The following is a 16613-nucleotide window of genomic DNA, read 5'->3' as shown; positions in this document are numbered from 1 at the left end:
TCCCTTCTTATTCTTCTTGAAGGGCTTCTTTCCCTTCTTCTTGAAGTCGGTATTCTGTTGGACATAATTCTTTCCCTTGGGCTTGTGGGAATTGAAGTTCCTCTGATGTACCATATTGGCAGCAGAAGAGCTTTCCACCGCTTTTCCATTGGAGTCCTTTGCTCTCGAGTTCTGCTCAACACTCAGATGGCCGATGATGTCCTCTACTGAGAACTCACGCCTCTGATGTTTCAGAGTAGTAGCAAAGTTCCTCCAGGAATTAGGGAGCTTAGCAATTATACAGCCCACGACAAACTTGTCCGGCAAATTGCACTTAAGAACCTCAAGTTCCTTAGCTATGCATATTATCTCATGAGCTTGTTCCAATACAGAACGGTTGTCAACCATCTTGTAATCGTGGAACTGCTCCATAACATACATCTCACTCCCAGCATCGGTGGCCCCGAATTTAGATTCGAGCGCCTCCCACAAGTCCTTGGCAACATGCATATGTAAATATGCATCAACCAGCTTACCTCCGATCACGCTAATGACTGCTCCAAGCAATAGGACGGTGGCCTCCTTAAACATCTTCTCCTGTTCAGGAGTGATAGTTTCCGTAGGAGTGACACCGGCTACCCAGAACACGTTCATAGCTGTGAGCCATAAGGTGGTTCTCGTTTGCCAACGCTTGAAAAAGGTACCGGTAAACTTATCCGGTTTCAGTGCAGCAGCAAAACCATTACTCGAAAAATTCCTACAGATATTAGGTTTTTGGATTGTTGAGTAAATAGGCAATTTTCCGAGCAGATTAATCCATGAAATAATTACTAACATGGCATTGACTAGGTTCATGACATACTGATCACGGAGTATACTAGCAAGTACTACGCATATAGCAGACACATCTACGCATATAGGAAATACTACTAGTGCAGACAGAAACAGGAGAGAGACAAACACATCATACCCTTCGATCGGCCAGTTGGCCGTAGCAGCAGCGGTGGCGGCGGCAGTATCCTCTGCCGCCTTCTTCTCGGCTTCGGCCTTCTCGCGGACGAGACGGTCAGCTTCGCTTGGTGAAGACATGGCGATGACGAGGGCGACGCGAACGTAGACGAAGCAGACGGACGGAGGCGAGCAGTCGCGTGATCGCTCCCCAAAAACCTAATCGCCCTTCTCCCGTACAGGAACCGGAGAGGCGAGGTTTAGGAGGCCTACTCTCCTGTTGACCGTGTACGCGGTAAACGGGACGGAGTCGCCGACGACAGCAGCAGTCGAGGAACGAACGCGTGACGCAGATGTGATCTGATTCTCGTGACGGCTAGGGTAGGCGATAGCCTGCTTATAAAGGCGGCTGGCTGGAGAGACGGGGGGCAAACCCACGTCCGAGTCGGTAACAGCCACGATCCGACGTCTCGGATCGTGCCTTGTCCGTTAAGTATTCTCCGTTCCTGACCGGCAAAAATAAGAGCGTAGGTATGAGCTCGGCTCGGCTCATACCCGCGCGCGGCGCGTCGTGATGAGGCGGGCAGCGAAGGAGGAGTGCGCGAGGACACCTTCTCTTCTCACTTTTCAATAGCATGTGGAAGAGAGACCCTTATAAAGGAGTCCAACTTCTCCTCCACTAGCGGGATGGGACTAAACTTCCTACCATCTTGTCATGCCACCACCTACATGGACCCTTGAAGATTTTTCTGAAATTTGTTTTATGGGCCTAAGGCCCATCTCTAATTTCAACAAAACCTTACATAGGACCATAAATGAGCCCCTTTGACAAGTTAAGGGAATGTATTTCGGGTACATTGAAGTTAGGGTATCGAAGTGAGCACGGCTCAAGTTTAAGGACCATGAGTGAATTTTTTTCATGAACAAAATACCTGACACAACACAAGGGACGGGAATCTATATAAGAATGGCAACACAACGATTATCAAAACTGTTGTGGTTGTTCACGGTGAATCGTTTCCCACAATGTTTACAGCAGCTTCACAGAGACCCTCCTCAACCAGTCACCACTCTTCAGCTAGTTATACCGGCTCATGCCGATGGCGGCCTCCGGGCGCTGGTAGGCCACCCGCGCCTTGGAGAAGTTGTAGTAGTAGCACCCGGTGAGCACACCGGTGATCAAGGCAAAGGCCGCGCCGGCCCCAAACGTGCCTCGACGCACCGTCTCACAGTCCGGTGGGTTCTCAAATATCACCGTGCGGTAGCCGGTGTGGTAGGCGGACTGCACCAGCCCAGCCAGCAAGCACGCCTCGGCAATGAGGAATGTCAGCCTGTGTAGTAAAACAAGCGAAAAGTTCAGTGTCCACTCCTTATCCTGCATGAATTGTATGGTTTTTCCACACGGGGGTGAGAAAAGTCCACTAAAAACACTTTAATAAAGCACTATGCATTTCACTGATGGTCAATACTTGCTCTAATTAAGCAAGCACTGATCTAATCTGAAGATGAAAAAAGTTGCTACAACCTTGAGACAGGTGTAGTTGTGAGCTCGTGGAGGTGAAGCTATGACATTTTGAGATTTTATTTTCTGTTATTAGAAGGCTTCCTGTTCAAGTAGTTACAATAAAATGGTCACATTATTATATCTGACTAAGAATAATCCCAAGAGAAAAGGCAGAAGAAAATTTGCTTGTCAATGAGCAGAAAATCATACAACATAGGTTCATCGATTGTATTATGGTAAAACACTACTGGGACTTTAGCTCTGCCTTTTTTGGGTTCACATTGGCCAGGGATTGAATCTACGGCCGGGTGGTGTGGTGGAAACTAAGGATAAAGGTTCACACTCCTTCTGTTTCAAGGAATGGTCTCGATAAATTCCAAGATGCAGTGACCAAGGATCAGTTGTGACACTACGAAGAAGCCTTCTCATCTGCAAGAACTCAATTTGGCCTCTTCTAGACCAATGCTGGGCACCTAGGAGTTGTTCAAGACAACCTGGAGATAACTGGGGAGTGGAGGGCTAAATGCAGCTGCTGAATGTGGCAGCCGGGCAGTCATGATTAAGTGGCTTGTTGTAATCATCATGTAAGCTTTCTTGATTCAACAAATTATCCTTTTTTTAACCGGGCATAACCCCCTTCCATTACTTCCATAACGGAAACACAACCGTCCTACACAGTTTAAAAACGACAAGATAGGGGAAAGCGAGTTCAAAGCATCGCCAGGAAACCCACTGCGAGTGCCCGTCGTCGAAACACTCGCTATGGGGCGAAAACCTGGCGACACCTACTCAAAATTCAACAAATTATCTAGCCTTCAGAAACGTTACCCTGGCTACTTTTTGCTGGATTGACACCCCGCAGGGTACTATTGGTTTTGTTCAGACAATGAGATGAACCACGGGGCAATGCTTGTTGATCTATAAAAATAATCTCAACAGGGTAGCCCTAAACATAAGAAATGAGAACATGAAGCATAGTTTAAAAAACCGGACCGGACCAGTGGTCAGACCGGAAAAACCAGAACCGGCGCCCTTCTCGGATTTTTAAGCTAAAAAGACCGACCTGCAATTGGTCCGAAAAAAATCATGTAAACCAGCCGGTTTTTGCATGAACCGGAGGTATAAAATCGGCGGTTCAACCAATGCCACCCACAAAAATAGAAAAATAACCTGCGTCAAAGGGAATTCAAATCCAGGATGCTTGATATATGTATGTTAGTTGCACCTTTGGACCAATAACCATCTTGGCTAGCCAACTTTCTTGTCAAATTTAAGTAAATGATTGTATTTTACATCTATTTAGTACGGCACTAGTATACAAAATGTATTACTTATATGGTATAAAAAACCAGACATCGAACCGGTGAACCGGCAGTCCGACCGGTAAAACCTGAACCAGCGGCCTCGCCGGTTCAATCACGGGTTCGGTTTTTTAAACTATGACATGAAGTAGTATTAACCAAAGGATGCTCCTTGAGTAACTGACTGAGTGTATCCTTAAGTTATTTGACCAGTAAGTCGGCAACACAAACCTATTGATCGGCTTTCTTGCTAATGACTTAATCTGCAATGGACTCCTGTTGTGTACGACCAATTCAAAATAAGCACCAGGGGTAGGTGTCCGAAATGCAAGACCATTTCCAACTACCAATATGAACATATTGCTGAAGGAGTGGTGCCTGCTTTTCGGTGTTATCCTTCAGTTAAGGCCGCAAATATCTCTGAGCTTTCCAAATATTTTTTCAAAGCAGTAAGTGAACCCTAAAAGCTGATGAAAAAATGATTTGATATAACATAGGTCACATAGAAAGCTTATTGGTGATCTAGTGTCTCATGGTCTCAGTAAAAGTACATAAAAAATGTAGGTGTAGCTGAAACGGTCTTCCACCAAAACAACCACCTGATCTGAGTAGCAACTTCGACAAATATCAAGCATTTTTTTTTCGAAAACAAATACTCTATCAAGCATGATGTACACGTGAAAAACACTGTGTACACACAAGTTCTTCTTGAAGAGCACCACGCAGATACTCCAAACTGCTTCTACAATGCGCCAAAGGAAACGTCCCTCTTTCTTGAGAAGGCCCAAAGACTGTTCTACGTGCCTGGAGTACTAGATTAGTTAGAACATCCGCATGAATCACATTAGTCCCATGAGAATTTCGTGTGGCCATGTCTAATCAATGGGGAAGTTTCCGCAACAACAAGGTGGTGGGAAGTTTCGTGTAGCCATCGTTGATCCGACACGCTTTCCTGCGCACGACTGTCTGACTTTTCGCTTCCGGTGGCCGGCCTCGACAGGGGGTAGTAGGTAACAAAAATAAAAGAGGAAGGACCTGACTCACGGGGCCCGTACGTCAGTCTCACGTGGAGGTCAAGGAGGGGCTTCGAGCAGGGAAGGAAGGAGAGGAGAGAAGTGGGGGAGGGGATCGATTTGGGCACAAACCAGGAGGAGAGGAAGAGCATGAGGGCGCAGCCGCGGGCGCCGCCGGGGCGGAGCGCGGCGCCGCAGCAGAAGCAGCGGCTGGCGGCGGCGGCCACCGCCTGGCCGACGAGCAGCAGGGCGAGCGCGGCGCCGGCCATCCCGGTGGCCGCGTCCGGGCGGTACACGCAGTAGGTCCACTCCTTCCTCGCGTCCGTCTCCAGGCTCGCCTGCGCCACGCACGGTACACAGCAGCAGCACTGCGGCGTTAGGCACTTGGGGCGGAGAGCTCCAAAAGAAGAAAGAGAGGAAGCGCAGATCGGGGCGTACCGAGGGGCGGCTCTGCTCGGCGCCGATGGCGAGCCCGAAGGCGACGAGGTCGACGAGCAGGATAGCGGCCAGCACCGCGGTGGAGCCGGCCATGGCGGGGTCGGCTGTGGCTCGCTGGAGCCACAGGCTCGCCGAGTATTTTGGTCCGAAATTTCAGAATAACGCCTGTGCCGTCCTGTCGCGTCCCGGGCTTTGGCTTCGGGCACAAGGGGGGGAGAAGATCCGGCAGAGAGATACGGTGTCTCGCCCGTTGGACTAGCCGGCCTAGGCATAAACAAAGGAAGTGTAGATCGTAGATTGGTCTAGGTAGGTACGCGTGTGATCCCTCTCTCCGGTCTTCCTTTCGTTCCTCGCCGGTAAGAACAAGTATAATAGTATAACCAGCTGTTGATAAGTCATTATTATATCATCTATGACTTAAGTTATAGCCAATATGTACAATAGTTCATTGCAAAAATATACTATTTCTTTATTATATGGTCCATCTTTCATACTTACAAAATGACTAGAAGCACGTGCTAGAGCTGGCTCTTAGCTAAGAGCCCGCTTACCTCCTCTCTCCTCTTCTCTTTCCTCTAACTAAACAAAAATATATTAGTTTATTCCTTATATCCAGCTAACTCAGCTCTATTGTACTTGCTCTAAAGCAAACGTTGGTTGAGAGCACCAGCATCCCTCAAATGACGGCAAAATCGATAAATATGATATCAAGACGCAAAAAAATCATAAATTGATCTGTGTTTGAAAAAAATTGTTTAACTGTTCCTTTTATATAGCGTCCGATATTTAGGCGCCACACTGTACTATGTGACACCTTAGCCGTAGACGCCACACATCCGGTCACGCTGGCGTCCGACCCCACCCCACCCCTAGCAATGTTACGCCTTAGCCGCACACGTTGCATATGTGTGGCGACGAGTGCTTAGGCGCCACACTGTCACTTATGCAACTGCGGGCGGGCCCTCTCCCACCCTCACCCTCACCCCACTCATTTTCTTCTCCCGAGAGGCCGGCAGCGGCTGCCTCATCTCCTCCTCACAAACCTCTCTTCCAAATCCTCCAGATCTGTGGATTTCTTCCGTGAATAATCCCTAAATCAGTCTAGAAGGTAATCTCCTTCGTTTTCTATATTTCTATCCAAATAATATTGTAAATTTTTCAGATTTGTATAAGTTTGTTAGGGCATATTTCTCCTAAGTGGTTTTAGTGATTGATGACAATTGTTGTGCGGACTAATCTTGTGTCCTGAGCATTTCAGAATATTCTCCTTTAGGCACAAGATGACTCGACGCCCCTCGGAGGATCTCGAAGACGGATTTTGTTCTGCATTTCTCTTCCTAGTTTGAGTCATAGGAAAGTCTTCGTACCAAGAGGGGGTCCGCGTCGGAAAGGTTTGGGTGGAATCTTCACGCACACACCTCATGCACCCACCCATATTTTAGCCTCAATGGAGCACCATTGTATTTTCCTTGCCTATGTGAAAAAGGGTAAGCGGTAGTACCGCTGGCACAACGGTAGTACCGCTCTCAGAGCGGTAGTAAATTTTTACTACCGCTCCAGGAGCGGTACTACCGTCCCAGGTGCGGTAGTAAACTTTTACTATCGCTCCAGGAGCGGTACTACCGCCCGAAGAACGGTAGTAGTTTTTTACTACCGCTCCAAGGGCGGTACTACCGCCCTCAGTGCGGTAGTATTATTTTACTACCGCACCGACGGACCTTTTCTCGCATACTTTCCCACGGAGGGGGTGGCGCGGTAGTACCCCCGGTACTACCGTGGTTGGTGAGGAGCTGAGCGGTAGTACCGCTCCCAGGAGCGGTAGTACCGCTCTGGGAAGCGGTTGATGGGGATATAGTCCCAGGGTAGGGTCATAGGTCTGCCCTATAGGTCCTACCCAAGGACTACCCTTCATAGAGGGCAAGGCCCTTAGACAGTTCCGACTGAACTAAGGACGCCCCATTATCCAGTCGGCGGCGATCCACTCGGAGCATATCTAACGTACCGACTGGAATCCACTCTGTACATCGTAACCTCCCAGGAGGGCAATGGTCATACGTTTTCATACACCATAATTAGCATTTAAAGCTTACGTTACCTGTAACGCCGGCGTTTACTCGCCACTATTCCATCCCTGTCCACCGGGCCATTATGAAGAGTAGCGCACTCTATATAAGCCGCCCTTCACCACTGGTACGGGGGTTGGCACTTGCTGTAATCCCCTTATACACTCGACACAAAGCTCCCCAGAGCACTGAGACGTAGGGCTTTTACCTCCACCGTAGAGGGGCCCGAACTCATACATCCTCGCCGTAGCTAAGGCTCTTCCCATATACTTTCATACCCCGTACTTCTACTGTCAGACTTATACCCACGACAGTTGGCGCCCACCGTGGGGTAGGCGTCTAAGCGACTTTCGGTGAGTTTCCGATTTCATCTTTTCTTCATGTCATCCGACGGAGATCTACGCATGGGTCATGAGATCCTCTTCGGTGCACTCTCCTTCATCACCGACGATTCGGCATGGCTTCAGGATGCGCCCCTCGACATCGAGATGCTTCCGAATCGCGGAGCTACGCTCTTCTTCTCCAGCCATTGACCCCGGTGTCGATCTTCGTCCCCGTCACGCGCCGCAACAAGCGATCCGGTCGCTCGCGGCTCCAACGTTGGGTGCGACACGCCCTAGCGCGACAGAACATGTCCTCTCAAGTGGCGGTGCTCGAATCGGTTGTGGTCCCGCCGTCATCCCAGTGCTTGGAGTCAGTTCTGATTGAACTACCTTCTGAGTATCAGGGTCACGGGCCTACAGCCGAAGTACTTATGGCCGATTCCCACGAAAGTCCCCCGGGACTGGTCGGAACGAGCGTGAGTTCGGAGAATCATCCGGCGCTCGTCGTCAGCACCTTCGTTCTTCCAGTCGATGCACTCGCCAGAGCAATGTCGAGGTGTTCCGTACACCCATCCTCAACTTGGCTGCAGCCGCCAGGATCGCTGATTCTCTCCAGCCGACTGATTCGGAGGCTGGTAGAGGAATCGAGCAGATCCGTGCCTTGTTACATACGGCGCAGTAGCAAAACTCGGCGGTCTCCCAGTCGCACAACAAGATCCACAACAGTTCCGTTCAAGCGAACACACATCGGTCGGTTTTCAGTCCCGGCTCTCACCAGCGACAGAGAGGGGGCAGCCGTTCCAGGGACCCGAGTCGGAATTCGCTTTCCATTCGGTCTCATCTCGAAGATCGTCGCCGTTCGCGTACTCCTCCGTGGAGCGGGCCTTACGGACCCCGGCATTACGATGATCATCGTTCGGGTGGTGGCGCGCGTGATCAAAGGCCTGATGCAAGAGGGTATATCACTCAGAAGAAGGTTGATAGAAGTCGAGCCCACCGTGATGGTCACGATAGAGACCGTCCGAGTGGAAGCAAGACTGTCGTTTCTGGTCCCGAGTGTTTCAGTCGGGCCATTCGCTCAGCTGACATCCCTCCCAACTTCGGATTGGCGACGGGAATCAGCAAATTCACAGGAGAGTCCAAACCAGAAACTTGGTTAGACAACTACAGAGTGGCAGTCCAGATCGGCGGCGGAGATGACCATGTCGCCATGAAACATCTCCCACTGATGCTCGACGGTTCGACCCGAGCTTGGCTGAACCAGTTAGCTCCATCAAGCATTTACAGTTGGGCAGATCTGTCCCGAGTCTTCATCAGGACCTTCGAGGGTACGTGCAAATGCCCTGCTGGTCTCACAGAGCTTCAGCACTGTGTTCAGCAGCAAAACGAGCCCCTGCACGATTTCATCCAGCGCTGGACAACCCTCTACCACACGGTGGAGAACGTTACAGAACACCAAGCAGTCCGCGCCTTCAAGGCAGGCGTTCGGTACAGAGATCTATACCTGAAGTTTGGTCGAACAGGCGACATCTCCATGAGCAAGATGATGGAGATAGCCGCGCGCTATGCAAATGGCGAAGAGGAGGACCGCATACGTAGCGGCAAGCATAAGTCAGTCGCCGACGGAGATGGGAGCAACACTCGGAAGCAGAAACAGAAAGCCCAATCCACTCCGCAAGCAGAGGCGACAGTCGTTACAAGCGCTAAGTTCAAAGGCAAGGGGAAACAAAGTACACCCCCAAGAAGAAACAGTCAGGAAATTCTATCCTAGATCAACCGTGTCCAATCCACACGAAGACGGATGAAGAAGGCAATGTCATATTGCCGAAACATACCACTCGGCAGTGTCGCCTCCTGATCCAAGGATTCGATGAAGGACAACCGAGTGGGAAAGACACCGAGCAAGATGATGAGGACAAGGAGGATCCGTTCCCTCAAGTCCATGCAACGTTAATGATTTTTGCTGACGTAGAAAGCAAAAGTCGACTGAAGCTGGTCAACAGGGAGGTAAACATGGCAACCCCATCCACTCCCACATTCCTCAAGTGGTCACAGACTGCGATCACCTTTGATCAGTCAGACCACCCAGCACACGTACCCACCCCACGGAGGCAAGCTCTGGTCGTCGATCCGGTGGTGGAAGGAGTTAGGCTACGCAAAGTCCTCATGGACGGCGGCAGCGGCTTGAATATCATGTACGCCGATACTCTCAAGGGGATGGGCATTCCGATGTCTAGGCTTAGCGAGAGCAGTATGCAGTTCCATTGAGTCGTCCCAGGAAGAAAGGCCAAATCACTCGGCCAGATTGCGTTGGATGTCGTTTTCGGCTTTGACAAGAACTTCCGCAAAGAGAAGTTAACATTCGAGGTGGTAGATTTCCAGAGTGCATACCATGCCATTCTGGGCCGTCTGGCATACGTACGTTTCATGGCCCGTCCATGTTACGTATATTTGAAGCTGAAGATGCCTGGTCCCAAAGGCGTGATTACTGTCACAGGCAATCGGCAGCGGGCCGAGGAGTGTCTGCAGCAGGGGTCGAGAATTGCAGACCAACAGATGGTCGTACTCGAGTTGGATGAGTACAAGAAGTTTACCGCCCCCGCTGACCTGATGCGTTTAAAGAAGCCAGCTTCTGAGTCTGCATTCCAGTCGGCGGGAGACACGAAGAAAGTAAGCGTCCACCCGACGGATGCCACCGCCGCCCCAACAAACATCTCCACCACCCTTGATCCAAAATAGGAAGCCGAGCTCATCCAATTCCTCCGTGAGAACTGGGACATTTTTGCATGGAAGCCTGCTGACATGCCAGGTGTACCTAGGGAGTTGGCTGAGCACCGACTGCACGTGGATCCTGCCGCTCGGCCTGTCCGAGAACGCCTGCGTCGGTCCGCCGCGCACAAGAGAAAAGCAATCGGAGAGGAGGTAGCTAAACTTCTGGCAGCCAACTTCATTCGCGAGGTACACCACTCCGAGTGGCTCGCTAATGTGGTCATGGTGCCCAAGAAGGACAAGTCTCTCCGTATGTGCATCGATTTCAAGCACCTTAATAAGGTCTGTCCGAAAGACCACTTCCCGCTCCCCCGCATTGATCAAATCATTGATTCGATTGCGGGTTGCGAGCGCTTATCCTTCCTTGATGCCTATTCGGGCTATCATCAGATCCGTCTGTATGGTCCAGATGAATTAAAGACATCTTTCATCACCCCATTCGGGTGCTTTTGTTACATCACTATGCCATTCGGTTTGAAGAATGCAGGAGCAACTTTTATGTGAATGATCCAAAAATGCCTCCTAGTCCAGATTGGTCGAAATGTGGAGGCATATTTGGACGATATCGTAGTCAAGTCACGTAAAGGTTCCGACCTGTTGACTGACTTGGCAGAAACATTCGCCAACCTACGAAGGTACTATATCAAGCTCAACCCAGCCAAGTGTTCATTCGGCGTTCCCAGCGGGAAGTTACTCGGTTTCTTCGTTTACGAACGAGGGATTGATGTCAACCCCGAAAAGATCGGGACCATTGTTCGAATGGAGCGACCGGTAAGAGTACATGACGTACAAAAGCTCACAGGTTGCCTAGCGGCTTTGAGCAGGTTTATCGCTCGACTTGGTGAGAAGGCGTTACCTCTGTACCGACTCATGAAGAAGTCAGATACCTTCGAGTGGACAGATGAAGCCCAAACCGCATTCGACGACCTCAAAGCCCTGCTTTCCACCCAGCCGGTTCTTACTGCCCCACTCAGTAAAGAACCCCTTCTTTTGTACATCGCGACTACAAATCAAGTCGTCAGCACCGTTCTGACAGTCGAACGCGAAGAAGAAGGCAAAGCGTACAAGGTTCAGCGACCAGTATATTATGTTTCCGAAGTCCTGACTCCTTCCAAGCAGAGGTATCCCCATTATCAGAAGCTTATTTATGGGATCTACATGACTGCAAAGAAGGTGTCTCATTATTTCCAAGACCACTCGGTATCTGTCATATCTGATGCTCCGTTGTCGGAAATTCTCCACAATCGGGACGCATCAGGCCGAGTGGCAAAGTGGGCAATGGAGATGCTATACTGCGACATCAAGTTCGAAGCCAAGAAAGCTATAAAGTCTCAAGCTCTTGCTGACGTCATAGCAGAATGGGTAGAACAACAGCAACCGACTCACATCTACTCGGCTCATTGGACCATGTTCTTTGATGGGTCCAAGATGTTGAATGGCTTCGGCGCTGGCGTAGTGCTCGTATCCCTGAAAGGTGATAAACTCAAGTATGTGTTGTAGATCCATTTTGATTCTTCCAACAACGAAGCAGAGTATGAAGCTCTCCTTTACGGGCTGCGCATGGCCATCACACTCGGCGTCCGTCGCATGATGGTCTATGGCGACTCAGATCTAGTGGTTAATCAAGTAATGAAGGAGTGGGATGTAAGGAACCCCACTATGACTGCATACTGCAATGCAATAAGGAAGCTCGAAAAGAAGTTCAAAGGTCTGGAACTTCAGCATGTTCCCCGACTGAAAAACCAAGCAGCAGATGAATTGGCGAAACTTGGATCCACACGGAGACCTGTCCCGAGTGATGTTTGCCTCGAGCACCTACACCCCCCCTCGGTAAAAGAAGATCCATTTACATAAGAACTTGTGCAACCGAAGAGCTCAACAGACCAGACTGAAGTCGAGGTTCCCGCTGTGGTTGACCTGGTCATGGAGATTCTAGCTGTCATTCCTGAATGGACTATGCCTTTCATTGTGTACATCCTGAGGCAAGAGTTGCCGGAAGACGAGGTCCAAGCTAGGCAGATCGTTCGCAGGTCGAAGTCCTTCACCGTCATTGATGACCAGTTATATAGAGAAAGTGTTCCAGGCATCCTTCAGCGCTGTATCTCTCCTGAGGAAGGACATTTAATTTTGGAGGAAATCCATTCAGGAACCTGCGGTCATCATGCCTCCTCAAGGGTGATCATCGCAAAAGCATTCAGAGCTGGTTTCTTCTGGTTGCAGGCGAATGAAATGGCAAAAGATATAGTCGACTGTTGCGAGGGTTGTCAGTTCTATTCAAACAAGTCCCACAAGCCAACGTCCGCGCTGAAGACAATTCCCCTTTCTTGGCCATTCACCGTGTGGGGATTAGATACAGTCGGACCATTCAGAACAGGCCAAGGAGGATTCACCCATCTGCTGGTAGCAGTCGGCAAATTTACCAAGTGGATTGAAGCCAAGCCAATCAAGAAGCTTGATGCTCTTACGGTCATCAAATTTATCAGAGACATCATCGCCAGATACGGGGTTCCACACAGCATAATCACCGACAATGGCACACACTTTGACTCGGACAGGTTCAAAGGTTTTTGCGCAGGCCAAGGTATCCGAGTGGATTTTGCATCCGTTGCGCACCCCCAAACAAACGGGCAAGCGGAGCGGGCGAATGGACTCATTCTTCAAGGGTTGAAGCCTCGACTCCTGCGGGAAGTTGGACATGCCGCCGGCGCATGGGTCACCGAGCTGCCTTCGGTGTTGTGGGGCCTCCGAACAACTCAGAATAGATCAACAGGGCGATCCCTGTTTTTCCTCGTTTATGGAGCAGAGGCAGTCCTTCTGAGTGACTTGCTTCACAACTCTCCACGAGTCAAACTCTTCTCCGAAGCCGAAGCAGAGCAAGCCAGGCAAGACGGAGTGGGCCTTTTAGAAGAGGAGCGCGAGATGGCACTGATCCATTCAACAATTTATCAACAAGATCTGCGGCGATTTCATGCACGACACGTCAGGAGCCGCACGTTCCAAGCAGGCGACCTGGTGCTCCGAGTGGATCAACAGAGACCACACAAGTTGGCTCCCGCCTGGGAAGGACCGTTCATCATTTCTAAGGTGCTGAACAACGGAGCATATCGACTCTACAACCTCGACAGGGAAACGGACGAGCCGCGAGCATGGAATGGAGATCTACTGAAGCGCTTCTACACGTAACCGCCGACAAAGACAATGTAAAGAACAAGTATCATCGAAGTAATACAAAGCGGATTAATTTCTTGCCGATTCAAAATTCTTCCGCGTTGGCAGACACCGGTCTAAAAAACTAACTCGAAGCATATCTAACGTACCGACTGGAATCCACTCTGTACATCGTAACCTCCCAGGAGGGCAACGGTCATACGTTTTCATACACCATAATTAGCATTTAAAGCTTACGTTACCTGTAACACCGACGTTTACTCGCGACTATTCCACCCCTGTCCATCGGGCCATTATGAAGAGCGGCGCACTCTATATAAGCCGCCCTTCACCACTGGTATGGGGGTTGGCACTTGCTGTAATCCCCTTATACACTCGACACAAAGCTCCCGAGAGCACTGAGACGTACGGCTTTTACCTCCACCGTAGAGGGGTCCGAACTCATACATGCTCGTCGTGTCTAAGGCTCTGCCCATATACTTTCGTACCCTGTACTTCTACTGTCAGACTTATACCCACGACAGCGGTAGTACAGCTCGAGGAGCGGTAGTACCGCTCGTGCATTTATGTGGTAGGTGGGTAACGGTTGAATCTATCCCACCTACTATATAAATGCATCTCCTTCTTCCTTGAGCTCACCTTTGACCTCTCTAAGCTCCATTGTTGCTCCACAAGCTCATTTTAGCCCGATCTCTCTCCCTAGCCAATCAACCTTGTTGATTTTCTAGGGATTGCTTGAGAAGGCCTTGATCCACACTTCCACCAAAGGATATTTTATTCCCCCTACTAATCCCTTGCTGATCTTGTTACTCTTGGGTGGTTGAGCACCCTAGACGGTTGAGGTCACCTTGGAGCCACATTCCATTGTGGTGAAGCTCCGTGGTCTTGGTGGGAACCTCCAAGCTTTGTGTGGAGATTACCCCAACCTTGTTTGTAAAGGTTCGGTCGCCGCCTTCAAGAGCACCTATAGTGGAATCATGGTACCTTGCATTGTGCGAGGGCGTGAGGAGAATACGGTGGCCCTAGTGGCTTATTGGGGAGCATTGTGCCTCCACACAGCTCCAACGGAGACGTACTTCCTGTCAAAGGGAAGGAACTTCGGTAACACATCCTCGTCTTCATCGGTTCCACTTGTGGTTATCTCTTACCTTTACTTTGTATATGTTGGTGTTGTAGAGTATCTCCTATGTGCTTCGTTACTCGTTACTAAGTAGCATCATATAGGTTGTCCTCCTAGTGCCATGTTAGTGAACCTTTATGATTGCTACTCCATATTTATTTAGAAAAGCTAAAAATTGGTAGTTGTCTATTCACCCCACCTCTAGTCAACCATATCGATCCTTTCAATTGGTATCAGAGCCACGTCTCTTTATTAAGGGTTTCACCACCCGAAGAGTATGGAAGGCGAAGAGGGAGTTCCCCATGGGCAACCCGAGGCCATGGACTTGACTTCGGTCATAAGGGACGACTTGAATACGGCCATGGCCGCCCTCAAGACGTCCTTGACGAACGAAGTCAAGACCATGCTTAAAGAATTAATTGAGGGATTTAAAAGTCCACCCGAACCGGCGTTAGTGGTTAAACCCACCATCACCGATTCGGAGGCCAATTCCTCTAAGGAAGCGGCTAAAGGTATGCGACCTTCCTCATCTCACGAAAAGGATGGGACTGGAACCTATGCCTCAGTTCCACCTCCCATGGTCTATGGAGGACCTGTTCCCACACCGCGTCTTAATCCTGTTGGTCCTCCTCCTAAGCTTGTTAAGGGTGATTTTGCTAACTGGGTGTTTTCTATTAAGTCTCATTTGAATCACAACTCAATAAACTTATGGAGAATCATCGAGCAAGGCTACTATCCTCATGACCCAAGCAACCTCACTCCAAGAGAAGAAGCGGACAATCAATATAATCACTCCGCATTGTTCATTTTACAGTCCGCAGTACTGCCTGAAGATCTTCCTCACTTGCGCCCCTTCTCTCTGGCCAAGGACTGTTGGGAGCACATTATGGTGCTATACAAGGGAAGCTCTAGCATTCAACGGTCAAACTATGAAGTGATACTTGATCAGGCTGATGAGTTTGTAATGAAGGAAGATGAGGACCCTCGTGATCTCTATCGGAGGGTGAGTGCTATTGCTGTTGCTCTCAAGGATCATGGGAGCAAGGATGTGGATGACACATGGGCCAAGCACAAGATTCTTAAGGCCATCATGCCTTTCAACAAAGCCATGTCATCAGTCATTAGCCAACGACCAGATTTCCACTCGTTGTCTTCTAGTGAGGTGTTGGATGAATTCATTGCAATGTCAATCATGAACGAGACCGCTGACAATGCACTTGCTCGAGTTCGGTCAAAGACAGCTTCACCTAACCTTGCTTTGAAGGCAAAGGCTGCTTCTAAAGAAGAAGAGGAGGATGAAGAAGAGGAGAGCTGCCCTGAAGACACTAAGTATGCTTATCACGAGCACATAGCTCTTGCATCAAGGCAATTCTCGGGCAACAAGAGGAACTCAAGACCCAACTTCGCCAAGAACAACTCAAGTGGGTTCAAACCCAAGCAACGAGTGAGGACATGCTATAATTGTGGTAATGTGAGCCATTTCGTGGCGGAATGTCCTTATGAGAAGAGGGAAGACAACGGAGGCAAGCTCATTCGCAAGGACAAAACAAAGTCATTCCCAAGAAAGAACAACTTTGTCAAGAAACCCCATCCAAAGGGTATGGTGGCACTTGAAGAGTACCCCTCCGATGATGATGATGATGATGATGATATGGTGGCAACTGCGACTGTCGCCATTGCCACTCCTTCTTCCAAGAAGGTGTCCCTCTTCAACGCCCCCAACGATAATCACATCGCCAAGTGCCTCATGGCTAAAGGTATCACTCAAGTAACACCCAACATTAAGACCAACATCACTAGTGCTCCCTCATTGTTGAACTGTGTTGATGATAGTGATGTTGTGGAACTTAATGGGCATGATCTTGACAAATTTCTGCGTACTATCAAAGGAGAAACCAAGAGGCACTTTGTTGCCCTTTTGGAACAATTGGGTGAGCCTAATGACCTCATCGACTCTCATGAGGAGACCATCTCCGAGATGCAAGGT

At 49.6% G+C, this 16613-nt stretch overlaps 1 protein-coding gene across 2 annotated transcripts; it reads right to left on the bottom strand.

Moving 5' to 3' along the window:
• Window positions 1-1760: 1760 nt before the first annotated feature.
• On the bottom strand, window positions 1761-5625 carry LOC123432669. Of its 2 annotated transcripts, XM_045115408.1 has the most exons (3): window positions 5184-5497; window positions 4878-5083; window positions 1761-2258 (listed from the first exon to the last, which is right to left on the bottom strand). In XM_045115408.1, exons 1-3 carry the CDS (start codon window positions 5274-5276, stop codon window positions 2006-2008), a joined length of 552 nt encoding a protein of 183 aa, XP_044971343.1. In that variant the 5' UTR covers window positions 5277-5497; the 3' UTR covers window positions 1761-2005. The 2 variants fall into 2 exon arrangements, with proteins under 2 accessions (XP_044971343.1, XP_044971342.1); XM_045115407.1 differs by lacking the exon at window positions 1761-2258 and having other exon boundaries at window positions 4150-5083; window positions 5184-5625.
• Window positions 5626-16613: the final 10988 nt, after the last annotated feature.

Source organism: Hordeum vulgare, chromosome 1H (genome assembly GCF_904849725.1).
Source record: "Hordeum vulgare subsp. vulgare chromosome 1H, MorexV3_pseudomolecules_assembly, whole genome shotgun sequence".
NCBI lineage: Eukaryota > Viridiplantae > Streptophyta > Magnoliopsida > Poales > Poaceae > Hordeum > Hordeum vulgare.
This window is presented reverse-complemented; position numbering and strand designations above follow the sequence as displayed.